General features: G+C 35.7%; 2 protein-coding genes across 3 annotated transcripts; one reads left to right on the top strand and one right to left on the bottom strand.

The window, feature by feature from the left end:
* Positions 1–3,283: 3,283 nt before the first annotated feature.
* On the top strand, positions 3,284–9,384 carry LOC102583081 (DEAD-box ATP-dependent RNA helicase 58, chloroplastic). Of its 2 annotated transcripts, none has more exons than XM_006349161.2 (10): positions 3,284–3,630; positions 4,156–4,249; positions 5,025–5,138; positions 5,244–5,366; positions 6,089–6,193; positions 7,337–7,495; positions 7,600–7,668; positions 8,038–8,127; positions 8,823–8,963; positions 9,107–9,384. In XM_006349161.2, the coding sequence occupies exons 1-10, from the start codon at positions 3,410–3,412 to the stop codon at positions 9,377–9,379; spliced, it is 1,389 nt and encodes a 462-aa protein (XP_006349223.1). In that variant the 5' UTR covers positions 3,284–3,409; the 3' UTR covers positions 9,380–9,384. The 2 variants fall into 2 exon arrangements, with proteins under 2 accessions (XP_006349223.1, XP_015164992.1); XM_015309506.1 differs by lacking the exon at positions 3,284–3,630 and adding an exon at positions 4,776–4,861 and having other exon boundaries at positions 4,187–4,249; positions 5,029–5,138.
* Positions 9,385–10,306: 922 nt separating this feature from the next.
* On the bottom strand, positions 10,307–14,465 carry LOC102582750 (glucose-1-phosphate adenylyltransferase large subunit 3, chloroplastic/amyloplastic-like). Its single transcript, NM_001288466.1, is given in 19 exon segments — positions 10,307–10,595; positions 10,693–10,753; positions 10,850–10,956; positions 11,182–11,286; positions 11,371–11,457; positions 11,639–11,719; positions 12,024–12,096; positions 12,390–12,430; positions 12,432–12,434; positions 12,437–12,502; positions 12,587–12,680; positions 12,819–12,874; positions 12,972–13,055; positions 13,521–13,613; positions 13,699–13,872; positions 13,968–14,061; positions 14,064–14,066; positions 14,068–14,081; positions 14,304–14,465. Coding segments are annotated over 19 exon segments (1,440 nt in total). The 5' UTR covers positions 14,406–14,465; the 3' UTR covers positions 10,307–10,493.
* Positions 14,466–15,304: the final 839 nt, after the last annotated feature.

The raw sequence follows: 15,304 nt of genomic DNA, 5'->3' as shown, positions 1-15,304 counted from the left end.
TGGAGTGGAGATCATATAAGAGATAGCCTTTTTGAGAATTGGAGTAGCCTAACAGTGCTGCAGGAATGTCTCTATGAGAGAACTTATTAGAAATCTTAGGACAAGTAGCATAGCATAGACAACTAAAAGTCCTTAGATAAGAAAGAGATGAAGGATGGTTGTAAAGCAACTCAAAAGGAGATTTATAGGACAAGTTTAGAAGGAAGTCTGTTGAGAATATACATTGTTGTGGTGACACACTCACCCCAGAATCTCAAAGGGACAGCAGCTTGGAATATGAGGGCTCTTGCTATGTCTAAAATGGTTCTATGCTTTCTTTCAACCACCCCATTCTGTTGGGGGTATATACACAAGAACTTTGATGCGAAATACCAAGAGTGACTAAAGAATTCACTTCCATTATCAGTTCTAAAAACTTTAACACATGTGGAAAATAATGTCTGAACCTGAGCAAAAAAATTTCTGAGCACTACAATTGTGTCTGATTTAGATGCTATGAAAAATAACCAGGTGAATCTAGAGAAATCATCAACAATGGTTACAAAGTATCTCATCCCACCATGAGTGGGAACCTGTAAGGGCCCCAAATGTCACACTTAACTAAATCAAACAAATGAACAATGCCTTAGAATTGTGACTACTTACAGGAAAATGAAGTTTTGACTGCTTAGCTAGTGGACAGACAGTACATGGAGGACTTATTACATTCTCTAATCCATCTAGACTGCCAAATTTCTTCAGTATTTCCACAAGAGCATGCCCTAGTCTTCTGTGCCATAAAGTGCTGGAGTCAGTGTTACTAGTAATATGAGGTTAACTGCATGATGTATGTGCTGCTGAGTGTGTGAAGTCATCTTTAGGATGTAGAAACCTTGATCTTCTCTATCAATCCCCTTGACTTGTCCCTTAAGAGATCCTGTAAAACACATAATTCAAGGAAGAACACAGCCATGCAATTGAGTTCCTTTGTTAATTGTGACATAGACAATAAGCATTTGAAGTTAGGCACAAAGAGAACATTTCCAATCACATTATCCCCAAGAACAGTAGTACTACCAATATGTGACACTGACACAACATTCCCATTGGGTAGATTAACCTACCTTCTTTCAGTTATAGGAACAATAGTGAATTGATTTAAAATGTCAACCTTCGATGTCATATGATTAGAAGTTCATATGTCAATGATCCCACTCCTTATCTACATGTTTGGTTACTAGTGCAGATCGAATTCTACCTGCTGTAGAAACCTTAGTTGATGAATCTCCACCAGTGTCACTTTCTTTAGCTAGAAGTTACATGATTTGATTATACTGATCTGATGTAAAGAAGGTTGCAGGATATGTAGAGGGCAGGTTAGCTGGCAAATTTTCTCCAGTAGGTATGAATCCTGCAGGATTAAGAGCTTCAACATAATTAACAAAAGAACTTATATTACCAGTTTGCCTCTTTGACTTCCAGCCAACTGGATATCCTTTGACCTTGAAACACTGATCATTGGTATGTCCTTTGAACCCATAGACTTCACATACAATGAGAGGCTTTTGAGTTCTGTTTGAATTATATTAACTGTCATAGTGACCTCTCCCTGGATTACCACCATTACCTCTTGGTTGATGTCCAAAAGGAACATTATCAGGCTGACCTCTACCTGAGTTACCACTATTTCCTCCTTTCTGAATGAACATAGTTGTACTCTCAACAATCTTAGAAAGAGAGACTTCATGACCTGCTAAGTTCCTCTGACTTTCATGATCTATAACTAGAGAAAACACTTTATTGAGATTAAGAGTTGGAGACTACATCAAAATTTGACCCCTAGCTGCTGAGTAGGTCTCTTTTAGCCCCATCAGAAACTCCAGTACCCTTTGATACTCACAATGCTCTTGGAATTTTTTAGATTCAGGACAATTACATCTTGTACATGGCATAATAGAGTCATACTCATTCCAAAGTACTTTAAGTGTAGTGTAGTAATCAGTCACTGAAATTGTTCCCTGAGTTAAGCTGTGTATTTCCTTATGAAGTTGAAACACATGAGCTCCATTGATTTTATCGAACCTTTCTCTTAGATCACACCACACTTTATGAGCATCTCCACTGTATACTATACTGCTAAGTAATTCAGGCCTCACAACATTCATGATCTATGAGAGCACTACAACATTACATTTTCCCCATATATCACACAGTTCAGTAGATAATTTAGACTTAGGAAATCGACCATCTATGAACCTTAGTTTACTCTTTCCTATCAGTCCTATACGCATAGATCTACTCCAAATAGCATAGTTCTCTGAGCCAGTAAGCTGAAGAGAGATGAGGTTACCTGGAGTATAGTTAGGCTGTAGGTACAGTAGGTGATTGTGATCAATGGTAGGAACTATGAAATTCATCGATCCACCAGTTGAATGTCCTTGTGTTGCATTTGAATGCAGGTTTGCAGCAATTTTAGCTGGATTTTCCATGGATCTCAGCTTAGAAAAAATTGATGCTTACTTGCGACTTTGGAGGACTTTCAACTTCGAATCTAAGCACCTCTGCTACTTCTGCTGGTGATCTTCACTTCCCTAGGATCGTGTTGTGCTCTGATACCATGTCAACTCCATTAATGGAGCTTGTAAACTACACAACACTAAGCTAATGAAATGCAGATGAGATACAGGAAAGCAAGAGAGAAAGAAAATTGTTTATTGATGCATTATTTCAGCTTACATTTCACCCATATGGAGCATGTATTTATAGGCAGAGTAGTTAGTCTGACAACTAACAAACTCCTAACTAACTTGCTGACTTAGCTTTAACTCTAACTAACTTTTCTAACTACATCACATTTAACCATGGTAGCTTGCTAACCTACAATTGTGGTTAACAAGAATGAGGGTCAAATCTACTTTGGATTCATGATTTTTCTAATTTTGAATATGAATTTTGTACTCTTAACTTATTTAATTAGTACATTTTTTTAAAGAATTAATTATTTGTAGTGGATCGTGCCGATCTCGCATACTATGTTAAGATTATTTTAGATTTTAAATATCAGTATTCAATATTGAGTTATCAATTTTCAGTTTCTTTGAAGGTATTGAAAATTACTTCGTCATAAGATATTAAAATAATATAAAATTGAAAATTTATTAGATACACCTTTTCAAAAGTTAGATAGTTTCTTTTTTGTAAAAAGGAAGATTTACAGATCTTGATCTTGATACGATTTGTAAAATTATGGAAAAAAAATCATTTTATATAAAAGATTTAATACTATTTAATTGAAGTAATTTCATTTTGTCCCAAAATTCTAGAAAATGAATATTTTTGCACACCTCAGCCTCACAATCGACGTCGCCTTTTGTTTCATCTTCTTCAGGTAACCTCTGTACACTTGTCGAGTCCAATTCCTTCTTCCCGAATGGCGTATTTCTCTGCAACTCAACTGCAAACTCTTTCATGGACTTCATCGATTAACCCTAACGTTACCTATCGAACTCCGAAACTTTTGTTCTATCCAAAGCCTTTGAGAGTTTCCTTCAGCTCATCCAATGTTGAAACTACAACTCTAACGAAGGATTCATCAACGACAACGCTCCGGGAACTCTGTTATGGTCACGTGCAAGAGCACGTGATTCGCCGGTAAGATTATGTTCCTTAATGCTTCACTCTTCAATTTGTCACATTGCTTTGATAGTTGATATTCCGGAATTTTCCAGAAGGATAATGTTAATGCTACAGAATTTTTCTTCAAATATTGATTCAATTGATACTTGCAAAGTACTTATACAGAAATTTAGCCTGTCGAAACTGGAAAGTGTGATTTTAAAGTAATTAGTACTTCATAAGCTCCAAATTTTGATTAAAATAGATTAAATTTTGCTTGTGAAGTAATTATCTAAGTAATTTTTAAATTTTTAAGCTTTAGGCAATATTTGTTGGAAATCGTTGTAGTATATGTTTGAAGTTTCTGAATATAGAGTGATTGAACTTTTTGTTTCGTAATAAAGGCAGCAGAATTTTTTTGTAGAAATTGCTTGAAATGATAGTTTTCTCCAGATTTTTCAAGGAAAAAAATGAAAGTGAGATTTTTTATTTATGTATAGAATTGTGTTATTTAAAAGGTTGGCTCTAAGGAAAAACTGATACATGGAGCTCAAACTGCAGGGCAGAAGAGGTTGGATATGTGATACCTACAGAAGTGCAGCTACAGGCATTGCCTTTCCTCTTTTCTGGACGTGATTGTGTGCTTCATGCTCAGGTTGATACATACTTTTGGAACGTTGCTTCAGTGTTGTAACTGTTGAAACTTGACTGCATGATTGTTGATGTTTTTATGTGGGGAGGACTTTGTATTGAAGACATGCTTTATGCATTGCTTCTGAATTTTCTTGCAATAATAATTTATTTATTGGGTGCTGTATCACTTTTCTCAAACTTCAATGTTCTTTGAAGCCATTCTACCATCCTTTGTAGCATCTATTGTTTAGTAAATTGTGAGTTACTCTGGGTAGGCGAACAAAATTCTTGACCTAAGCACAATCTCTTTTAAATGCCATTGGGTGATTATAGTACTATGTACTGTTGAGCATATTCTTACAGATACTAGGGGTTGGAATGTGGATGTTACAAATTTTTATCAATTTTAGTATATGTCCTTTCTGTTCTTTTATTGTTTCGTTGTGTCCCACTCCTCATATCCAATAGTGAGGGCTGAATTGTCTTCTTAATTATGCTTGACATTTCATCATTTAAATGATATCCATCATGTGATTGTTTTTTATCAGGGAAAACGAACTGCTAAAAGGGCACTTAAAAGTTCCAACTTCCAAGTTTCATAGTAGGAGAAATGTAGAAGTTGAAAACATGAAATGTAAAGAGACCAGAACTACAAGTTCTTAGCAATAGAACAATTCATTGACCATTTTTAATCATTTTTCCTTTTCTTATTCTCTTCTCAGTTTCTCCCATTTCCAACTGGCCTCCTGTATTGTTAATGAAATTGAAGTTGCTTTTTCTTTCTATTAACCCACTAGACAGGTTCTGGGAAAACCTTGGCATACCTGCTCCAAGTATTGTCAGTCGTTGACAGTCAAAGGTCAGCAGTACAAGCATTGATCGTGGTGCCTACTAGGGAGCTTGGTATGCAAGTAAGTTTTTGTGGAGTTATTCCTTTTTTCTTTCCATTTATAATGTATGTTTGCTGAAAGTAGGAACATTAGGGATGCACTGACATTGTTTTCTGCTTTATCTAGGTTACAAAAGTTGCTCGGATGCTTGCTGCAAATCCTTCAGAACATGAATCAGGACTGAAATCATGCACTGTTATGGCTCTTCTAGATGGGGGGATGTTGAAACGACACAAGAGTTGGCTAAAGGTACAGACACTTTTAATGTTGCTTGTAAATTTCATGTCCTTGATTGAGAAAAGTTTAAATCAGTATTCATGCATCCCCAGAGTCTCTTTTTTAAATTCGTCTACTTGCCTCACATGAATATCTTGACATCAGAACTCTTAATTAAGTTTTAATTTTTCTTTTTCTGGGATCCTCTTAGTAAACCTTTGATACTTTGTTGTATTTTGTCCAAGTTTCATTCTCATTTGGTGTGTATTATTGTTGTTGTTGTTGTTCTCTATCTTGCATCTTGAAGTTTACATTCTTCACTGCGGGAATGATATAAAGCGTGTAATTTTCAAATTCATATGTGCAATTGTGCGTAAAACTAAGAGATTAGTTCAGAACCGCGTGAAACAAATTTAGTGTACAGCTGAAACACTACTGATATCCATCATCTCTCTCTCTCTCTCACACACACACACAAAAAGAAAAGGCTTAGACTTGGTCTGTAGGTTTTCTTTGTAAGGTGGTATTGAGGGAGTACACCTTATCTTTTTAAAGGTATTATTGTGGAGCTTTAGCTCATTTTCTGTACTTTTGCAATTTTATTTTTCATGATAGTCTGTCAACTCGTTCTTACTTCTGTTGCCTCTCTCTCAACACCTCTGTTTTGTTTATTACTGCTCTTTTTCCCAGAAATTAAGAGGAAGCTTCAGCATATTTTTACGAGGTGTGACTCTGAGATGTTTGTGCCATTACAGGCTGAGCCACCCACCATTGTTGTTGCAACTATAGGAAGTTTGTGTCAAATGCTTGAGAAACATATTTTGAAGCTGGATACCTGCCAAGTACTTGTTGTTGATGAGGTAATCAAGATGCATTTTCTATCATATATTTTCTCTTTGCCTGTGTTGATCCTTTATTTGAATGGGATCCCATGAAGAGTGAGACTAATAGCATCAGCATATGGATGCTGCTCAGCAATTGAAAAAACATGCTACCAATGTCGCTATAACTTCCCTTTTCTATATTTTTCCTTTCCATTTGTAAAATCACAACTACAATAATATATTCTTTGGAAAATTCTATATCATGAACAAGTGATGACAAACTATGTAATTTATCTATTCCTAAGCCTCATAAGTCATAACAAGTGAATCTTATGCATGCTTGTATTGTGCAACTATTTTGCTCAACTTCAACTCAATGCTTAAAACAGAAATACATGTTCATTATTGCACCGATTTGTAGGTGTGAACTCTGGTGAGAAATGTGTTAAAAAGGGGATGAAGTAGACCTAAAATCACATAGAAGAAAGTTGTCTAGAAAAGTTAACAATTTCTTGGAATCTATGCAGACTTAGCTAAAGATAGAGCACGATGAAGAAAAAGATCCAATAGCATCTAGTAGTTGAGAATAGTAATCTTGTTAGTTCCCGCCACAAGAAAGACACATGGAAGATGTATGCTGAGCGCGCAGAGGAGTTGATAGTTTGTCTCTACCTTTTTTTTTTAAACCGAGAAATCCGTCTGTGACCCGCCCTTTGGACTAATCACAGCCTTCTAAACTCAGTGGATAATGGGCCCGCCCCTCTACCCTTCTCCACTTAAATACCGGGCTTTGCTTTGCATGGTGTGGGGCTTGAACCTGCGACCTAAGCCACAAATCCTCCACCTTTTCCCCTATTGTATTGAATCAATAAAAAAAAAGAGACCAGTGCTACGCTATTGTTTGATGCATTGGTTTGAACCTATTGCTTTTCTAGGAGTGTGACCTTATCATTGATTGATATGCCAGTAACAATATAGAGAACTTTTAATAATGTCATTGTTATTACTATTATTTATGTATATTTCACTTATTTTTGGATTATTCTTTTGTTATGATGATAACATGAGTTGAGTTTATTAAATGAAGAACAAAGTTAATAGGGATTCTCATACCTGACTCCAACTTGTTTGGGATTGAGTCGTATTTGTTGTTGTTTATCTTCATTTTACATATTTTAGGTTGATTTCATGTTCAATTCTTCAAAAGAAGTCAGCTCTCTTAAAAGGCTGTTGACATCCTACTCATCCAGCAAGAACCGTCAAACGATCTTTGCTAGTGCTTCAATTCCCCAGCACAGAAGATTTTTGTACGACTGTATGCAGCAAAAATGGACCAGGGTAAGCTGGAACAAGTATCTTTGACATGATTTCTCTTTCTATGACTTTGTTATGATCTTCTGATAATCGCATCACAGGCGTACTTATCTAATTTATAATGACAGGCTGATGTAGTTCACGTCCATGTGAATTCAGTAGAGCCGATGCCTTCATGCCTCCATCATAGATTTGTGGTGATACTATCATAAACTTCTACAACTCTCTTTACTTTTCTTTTCTTGCAAATTAACTCACTTACAAATTCCATTTACTGGAATAAGCTCATTACTTGTCACTCTAAATTTTTGTTAATTTCACTTTCACAGTTTTACGGTATCCTAGAACTGGCTAGAAGTATTAGATGGAACAATCCCCAACAAGCATAGAATAAATAAAATCAGCAATCTTTTTGTTAACTGGTGTGGGATGGAACTGCCATACTGAAAAAGTACCTGTAATTAGATCATTCTCTTTCATGTTGCTGGAAACTACTTACTATGTTCCTTGGTTGTTTTATTTCCATTTCCATGAATGTCTAATTTTTTTAACTTTTCATGTGTCAGGTATGCAACAGAACGGAAAAGAATCCAATGTTACTCTCTTTATTGCAGACAGATTCACCTGGATCTGCCATAATATTTGTCAGTGAGCAAGTTAGTATCTTCAACCCTGTTAAGTCTCTGTACAATAATTATTTTTTGTGTTTCGTTATGAGCGATTGGGAACCTTAATTCCTTATATAGTGGGATTAATTGTGATATTGATCACTTTCAAGTATTGACACCCCTCTTTATTCATAATCATTGAAAGCATACACCAGAAACTTCTCAAATTTAGAGGTAGGCTGAGTTTCCAGAATGATCTTGTAGAGAAAAGCTATGTGATAATTCTCACCCCCCCTGCGCAGGAGCTGCAAGAAGTTGCACTTTGCTGGGAACGTTTCTTATGCTTCCTTTATGTGTCTTTCTAAATGTGGTGTTATTTGGGGTGCTACGTAGAACTTCTAAATATCATTAAGGGGATGCATCTGTATGTTTAGTAGCTTCTTTTCAACTTTATGTATAAATTGAACGTGTAAACTTCCCCTATTGGAATTTTAAAAGTTCATTTTCCTTCCCTTTGTTATGTTTTGGATTTATGCTCTCTTTAACATCAGAAGAAATCAGACCTTACTTCAAAGAAAAATCAGTTGTCTGTAAATCACATGTCTAATTGAATAAATTGGAAAGAACCACGGTCATAGTCTCATAGATAATTTGAAAAAATGAATGTTACTTATCTATGCAACTTTGATTTTCTAGTGTTATAGCAATTGCATACCTTAATTCTAATGTTAACTTTTGAGCAGTCTGGGAAGTCAAAAAAGGCAGGAAGTGCACCACCAACTACTCTTTTGGTAGATTTTCTAAAGTCCTCTCGTGGGAGATTTTCTGACGTCTCTCTTCTAGAGGAAGATATGAATTTCAATCAACGGGCTGCATCCTTATCTGTAAGTTCTGCTGAGATATTATTGGTATCTGGTCGATTTATCATTTTAGATTCCAGGAAATGGTGAACTAATTTTTGTGTTGCTGCCAGATTGTAATTCTTGTTCCTATCTTAGTGTGTGGTTTATATGTTCTTGGGATACAGGAGCTTCGAGGAGGAGGAGGAGGAGGAGGTTATTTATTGGTGGCAACAGATATAGCAGCTAGAGGTGTTGATCTACCAGAGACAACACATATATACAATTTTGATATCCCAAAAGATGCAGTGAATTATCTCCATCGAGCTGGAAGAACTGGAAGAAAACCATTTTCAGATAAAAAATGTTTTGTTACCAGCATTATAACAGTGGAAGAGCGGTTTGTGTTACAGAGATTCGAAAATGAATTAATGTTCTGTTGTGAACAATTATTCTTTTAACTGTGCATTGAGTTCTTCTCCATAATTGTTGGCCTCAAAAGTCATCTCTGCCTCTCTCTTGCTGTTTTCTTTTCTAAACCAAGGAAAAGATAAATAAACGGCTGATATGACCAATTAGGGTGTGCATGGTATTCTGGAACAAAAAATTCAGTCCTCCCGTGATTGGTTGGTCAAAATGTTTTGGAAAATATTCTATTACGAAATTGACTTCTCTAGTGGGAATAGAAAGACAAGTTTCTTAAATGACATTTCACGTTCATTGTCTCCTGCCATCCCTAACGCCCCCTACCCCACCCCACCCCACCCCACATAGCATTTTTCTAGATTACTTATAAATGCATTTGGGACAATACTTTTTTGCTTACTTACCGAACACCAGAAAATGAATAAGAAAATCATTTATTTTCCAATATAACATTTTCATATTTTCCTTTGTACCATATACACCCTTAATTTTGCTCAGAATATTACATCAGAGAGTATTTCAGTCCTTTGGCTCTTTCAAGTTCTAACAGCTGAGTAATTTTTCAATTTAAGGTAGACATTTTGATGAACAAATTGGTAAAATGTCAACATTTTATGGTTCTCTTCAAGTGCTCTTTCAAGAAAATTAACCCTATGTTCCTTTATCTTTACTAAATTGTTAACTTACCACCTCAAATTCCCAAAAGAAGATCCAGTCTAGCAGTTTGGTGAGGATGCAGTACACGTGAGAAAACAGAGGAAAGATTTGAATAATGCAGCAATCTAGTGCAAGGCTGTACAGGTTTTGATGCACTAAGTAGTCTTACCTGTAAGTTTAAATTTCCTATCCTTCTTTAGTTCTGACTAGAAGAAAGTTGTTTCCAACTAGTAAAAAATATTACTGTGAAAACCATATTTTGTTAGTGTCGTCAACTAGTTTATTGAAAATGTTCACCTTTGAACAGACATTTTATTCTTAGTTCAAAATTCATCAATGGGAGAAACAACCCTTTTTATCATCGGTTTGTTGTTCAATATTTACTTGCTTGTGGAAAAGTTGATAATCTGAAACTTTTACTTCTCATATTTCAGAATTTTCTTGGTGCCAATGCTACTTGAAAGAAAAGACAAAAAGACATTGTCACACTTGTCATATCACAGTTCCATCTGGGATTGTTGAGTTCTTCGATATGACTGTGATGCCTGATCGGATGTAAAATCCTTCTGAGGATCTGTCTGCTTCTTGTACACCCTGCAAATTGATGTATCAGAGGAAAATAAGTGAGTCCCAGTAATAACAAGATAAAATTTGATCTCTTGCTGTTGTTGGGAGTATGGGAGGGTCATACCTCTGAGTTGGCAATAACAACATTCTTTCCAATTCTTGCATTCTTGTCAATGATGCAATCTCTGCATATTAGTTGAAATAACGTGAGAAATGAAATTAGAATCACATTCATTTTCTCGCTTGATAAACACTAAAGGAGATTAATCTTAGTGATTTACTTTATTCTGGTATTCTCTCCTATTCCTAAAGGCACTTTTCCTTCAGCTAGCTGTGAAGCAATCTCAGCATCAGTTTCATAGTAGTCAGCGCCAAGCATCACTGTGTCCTGTATGGATTTCAAACAAGTGTATGCTGAATTAGCAGCAATTACAAAAATCAAGTAAACGTAGAAGTACTTAATATGTTTGTATGGTATGTTCTAATTGTTTTAATATGAAACACGAATGTACTTGTGTTGGATCCACGTGGAGTCTAGTTGGAGAACCAATGTTTGGTTTTGTTGTTCAAAAGCATAATACTGAACTTTTAATAGCTGTTTTACTAGACTAACCTTCAAGTGAACATTGGTGCCTATACGGGATCGGATGCCGACAACACTGTGCTCCACGAAGCAATTGGTCAAGAAACTACCATGTGATACAATTGAATCAACAATCTGGAAACAAAGAAATATGGTTAATGGAAGAAAATTTAAAGATGCATCTGTTTAAGATTGAAAAAGTGGATCTGTGTCTTGAACCTTGCTATTATCAATTGCTGATGGAGGTAAGTTTCTCCTTGACGTGTATATTGGCTTTGTTGCATCATAGAAACTAAATCTTGGTGGCTGAAATGGAAAAAGAAAAAAACACAGTTGATCATATGATTATTACGGACCATCTTTTTTAATAGTCAAATAAGATTGATTGACAGGTGTTCAATAGCCAGATTCCATCTTACTCAGGTTGTTTGAAGAAATAAACCCTTTAAAGACTATAAAAAACATATAATAGCTCTCTGATTCTTACATGTTCAGTGAGTGCAAGGTTAGCTCTAAAAAAGGATCTGATTGTACCAATATCTTCCCAGTAATCATTGAATAAGTAAGCCTGCAAAATCAAGCAAAACGTGCTTTTACAGGTTGAAGTTAAGCTGCTTAGGAAACCATAACCGAAATAGTGAATTGAATTCTTTTGGGACGATGAAGACATGTGGGGGTAGCAGTGGGGGTGGGGAATAAGATAATAGAGGGGGAGAGAAATTGTGAGCCCGTGAACTGCAATGTAGTACCACTTGCACGTAGAATATCTTGCCTTATGATGGAAACAACAAGATTGGATGTAGTAGTAAAACTTTTTAAACAAACAGATAAGGTCTTGCATAAATGCCTACCAGAAATTAAGTGGTACACACCTTGACACAGAATTCTTTGGTGGAGGCAGGGATGATCTCTGAACCAAAGTCATTTGCAGTTGGAAAACGCCATCTAAAAAGACAAAGAGTAATCATTTCATGATTCTTTTACCTGATATCTTCAGCATGTCACTATAGACAAAGTATGAGGGAACTCAGGGTTAACATAAGATTTTATGCGGTCTCTTTCTGCTTTATAATAAGCACCACAATTTGCTTCTCTTGAGTGTAGCTACCCCTATTCAGCTGGATGCATATAGTTTCTTGGCTTTTTTTGTCCTCTTTCCAAAGCTTCTCTCATTTGCATGTTGACAGGACCATGACACCCTCTAAATAAGGGTACTATAGAAGAAACTCGTTACATACCTTAAAAGATTGAGGAGAATATCCTTCTTGAAGACGTAAACTCCCATTGAAGCAATGTAAGGTTTCTCTTTAGCCTCTTCTGGAGATAATCCTAGAACAGTTGTGTCTACTGCCTGCAGTACTTGTTGTCAAGTGATTGCAACAACTTTAAAATTTAAAGTAGATTAAGCTGAGACTGTCAAATTTTCAAGAATTACCATCGCCTTCAAATCATCTCCTTTTGGCTTTTCGCTGAAGGACATGACCCGCCCTGTGTCATCAATTTTCATCAAGCCAAAATCTGAAGCTCGACTATGATGAAAACATAAGTGATTCAATAGAAGAAATTATGTCTTGTAGTGATTTTCAAAGCAGTCTTTGAGAAAGTATGCCATCGTTGAGAGGAACAAATAGCCTATATAGTATCTAGATTATCCCTCCTAATGCTACCTGTCATCTATTGGCAAACTTGATATGGTAATGTCTGCACCACTTTGCCGATGACTCTGTCAAGAAGATGGAAATATCAATGTGGAGTAATAGGTGATTTCAGATATATGATATCAATCAAGGTAAGTACTTATAGCTTAGTCTAGTCTTCACCTGAACAAAGTGCAGGTAGTCCATTCTATACAAGTGATCTCCAGAGAGAATGAGCACATCTTCTATGTCCTTGCTTCTTGCATCCTTAAGTTATGGAAAATCAGTGTGAACATTGCAAACTCAGTGTTTACAAGAATTAGTGTCATGTTTGTGACTAAACCATATAATGAGGCTAATTTTGGGTTGGCTATAGCTGAGTGTAGAAAAAGTATTGCTTATATTTACATGCTGTTGTGCTGTATTTTCCTCATGATTAAGTTCCCTGGAAGAAATTAAACCGATACAAACTTAGCTAACTTGATCTTGCATTGGTAATTTGTTGAGGATGAAAACTATTAGTGGCCCTTTAGTTTACTTCTATGCCATCAAGTCATCAACAATTATATTCAGGTCGACTATAATTGAAATCTCCTGTTGTGATGTATGAATATATGCATTTCGATTCTTCTCCAGAAATATTGCAGTTCTGGAATATATTGATGTTTGCACTGTTATTAGGGTAAATTACTAAATTATGGATATTGCAATTCAATATGACCATGTGTGTACCTCGAAAAGCCAGTGAAATTGCCTCACAGCATCTGCAGTACCTTGGAACCATCTTTTACCTAATTCACCTGGTGTTTGAGTTGCTGCTAAGACCTGTACTACAACTTATCAGCCATGATGCTGCCAATATCATCAAAACCTGAAACTAAGAAAATAAAAATTGGTGTTGTATGTTTACCTCGACATAGCCATCTCCGAATGTGACCCCATTGCCAAAGTTGTAAGCACGAGCTATATGCCTGTTAAGTGAGGCTGAGTTGAATTGAGTGAGAATGTATACTTTGTTGATGCCACTGTTAATACAGTTGCTCATTGGTACATCAATTAGCCTATATGCTCCTCCCATTGGAACCTGAAGCGAATTGATAATGACTCAATGGTGAGATGCAGATAGCTCTGCAAAACTGGTAGTAATAATCTCTCTCATAATCTGAAAAGAAAACTTACGGCAGGCTTAGCACGACGTTTGGTGAGGGGGAAAAGACGAGTTCCCGCTCCCCCTCCTAGAATGATTGCTACTACTGTCCTTGCATCGCCCTTCTTTGCTTCAAGATCCTTCAACTGTCCACATTTAACAGTTAGTCAAAATGGCCATTTTTAGAGGTAAAGTTCGAGACGAATTCAAGATTTTAATTTACTACATAATGATATGGTGTGATACTGTGATTAGTTAAGTATGTTGTTTTAACATAAGTTGCTCATTTGATCTAACTCCCAAGTAGTCACCAATGCTTCATTCAAAATTGTAAATGAAGCAAAGATATACATATATAGAAGACTCACCTTAGCCTCACCTGCAATATCAGTTGTAAGTGACATGCAGATATTAGGCTTCACTACATTACTCCTTAACTGAAATTTTGTATACTTGAGTTTCTTCCCCATCAATTCTCCATTGCAAAACTTCACTACCTTCAAGTTTCTCCCTGTCAGTGCTGCAGGGTTACTATGAAGTAGCGCGAATCTCCCGTCAGCAGCCACAGACATTTTTTCTCTCTGAGAATCAAGAGTAGTGAAATGGCTGTTTATTTTTGTGTATTTTTTTGATAAATGAAACTTGAGGACTAGGAAGTTGGAAACAACAAGGTATATTTACTGGGGTTGGGGTAAGGGGCATACTATTGGTTGGAGTGGCCGCGTTATCCAAATTTAATTGTATCCACCAATTCATGTGAACTTTCAAAAGAGAAAATCTACGTGATTTTTCTTCTTTTGTTTTTTCTTTTTGCAAATAATAACTTGTAAAGCATAAGAATATGCTTTTGGTTTCTGTATATCGAACTTAAGGCCTCTCTTCTGATTATTTAATTCCTTTTTTGGGATTGATATTTAGGTACAAGTCCTATTTAGAATTGACTTCTTAATCCAAAACTGTTTCGACACATTTTAAGCTTAAAAAAACTAAATATTTTTGAAAAAATTGGAAAATTTAGTAAAATATTACTCATGTAGAGATTCTTGTAAATGGATTTGAGATATTTACGAATTAAATTGAGAGATTTTAGGAGGAGAGCGAGGGAAAACTCAATATTTTTAAAAAAATTTATAGGTTATTATTATTTATATTTGCTACTTTTATTAGTCGAAAAAGTAATAAATAGTCATTTTGTGCCATTTTTTTCGAAATTGGACTAATAAATATCAATTTCATTAGTTGGTAAACAGTAAACTTGGTACATCATGCCAAATTTCTCTTCTTTTTTAAAAAAAAAATTGAATTTTGAGTGAACTAGAGCCCAGGAACTAGTCGCCAATTTGCCTCCTTTTTTATTTTTGGGTATCTT

Source organism: Solanum tuberosum, unplaced genomic scaffold (genome assembly GCF_000226075.1).
Source record: "Solanum tuberosum cultivar DM 1-3 516 R44 unplaced genomic scaffold, SolTub_3.0 scf00104, whole genome shotgun sequence".
Taxonomy (NCBI): Eukaryota; Viridiplantae; Streptophyta; class Magnoliopsida; order Solanales; family Solanaceae; genus Solanum; species Solanum tuberosum.
Note: the sequence above shows the minus strand (reverse complement) of the source record. Positions and strands in the feature narration are given on the sequence as shown.

Coding starts and splice junctions, on each gene's coding strand:
- LOC102583081 (XM_006349161.2), top strand. CDS start 3,410: ATGGCGTATTTCTCTGCAACTCAACTGCAAACTCTTTCATGGACTTCA. Junction 8,128..8,822: donor TAATATTTGTCAGTGAGCAA/GTTAGTATCTTC, acceptor ACTTTTGAGCAG/TCTGGGAAGTCAAAAAAGGC. Junction 8,964..9,106: donor AACGGGCTGCATCCTTATCT/GTAAGTTCTGCT, acceptor CTTGGGATACAG/GAGCTTCGAGGAGGAGGAGG.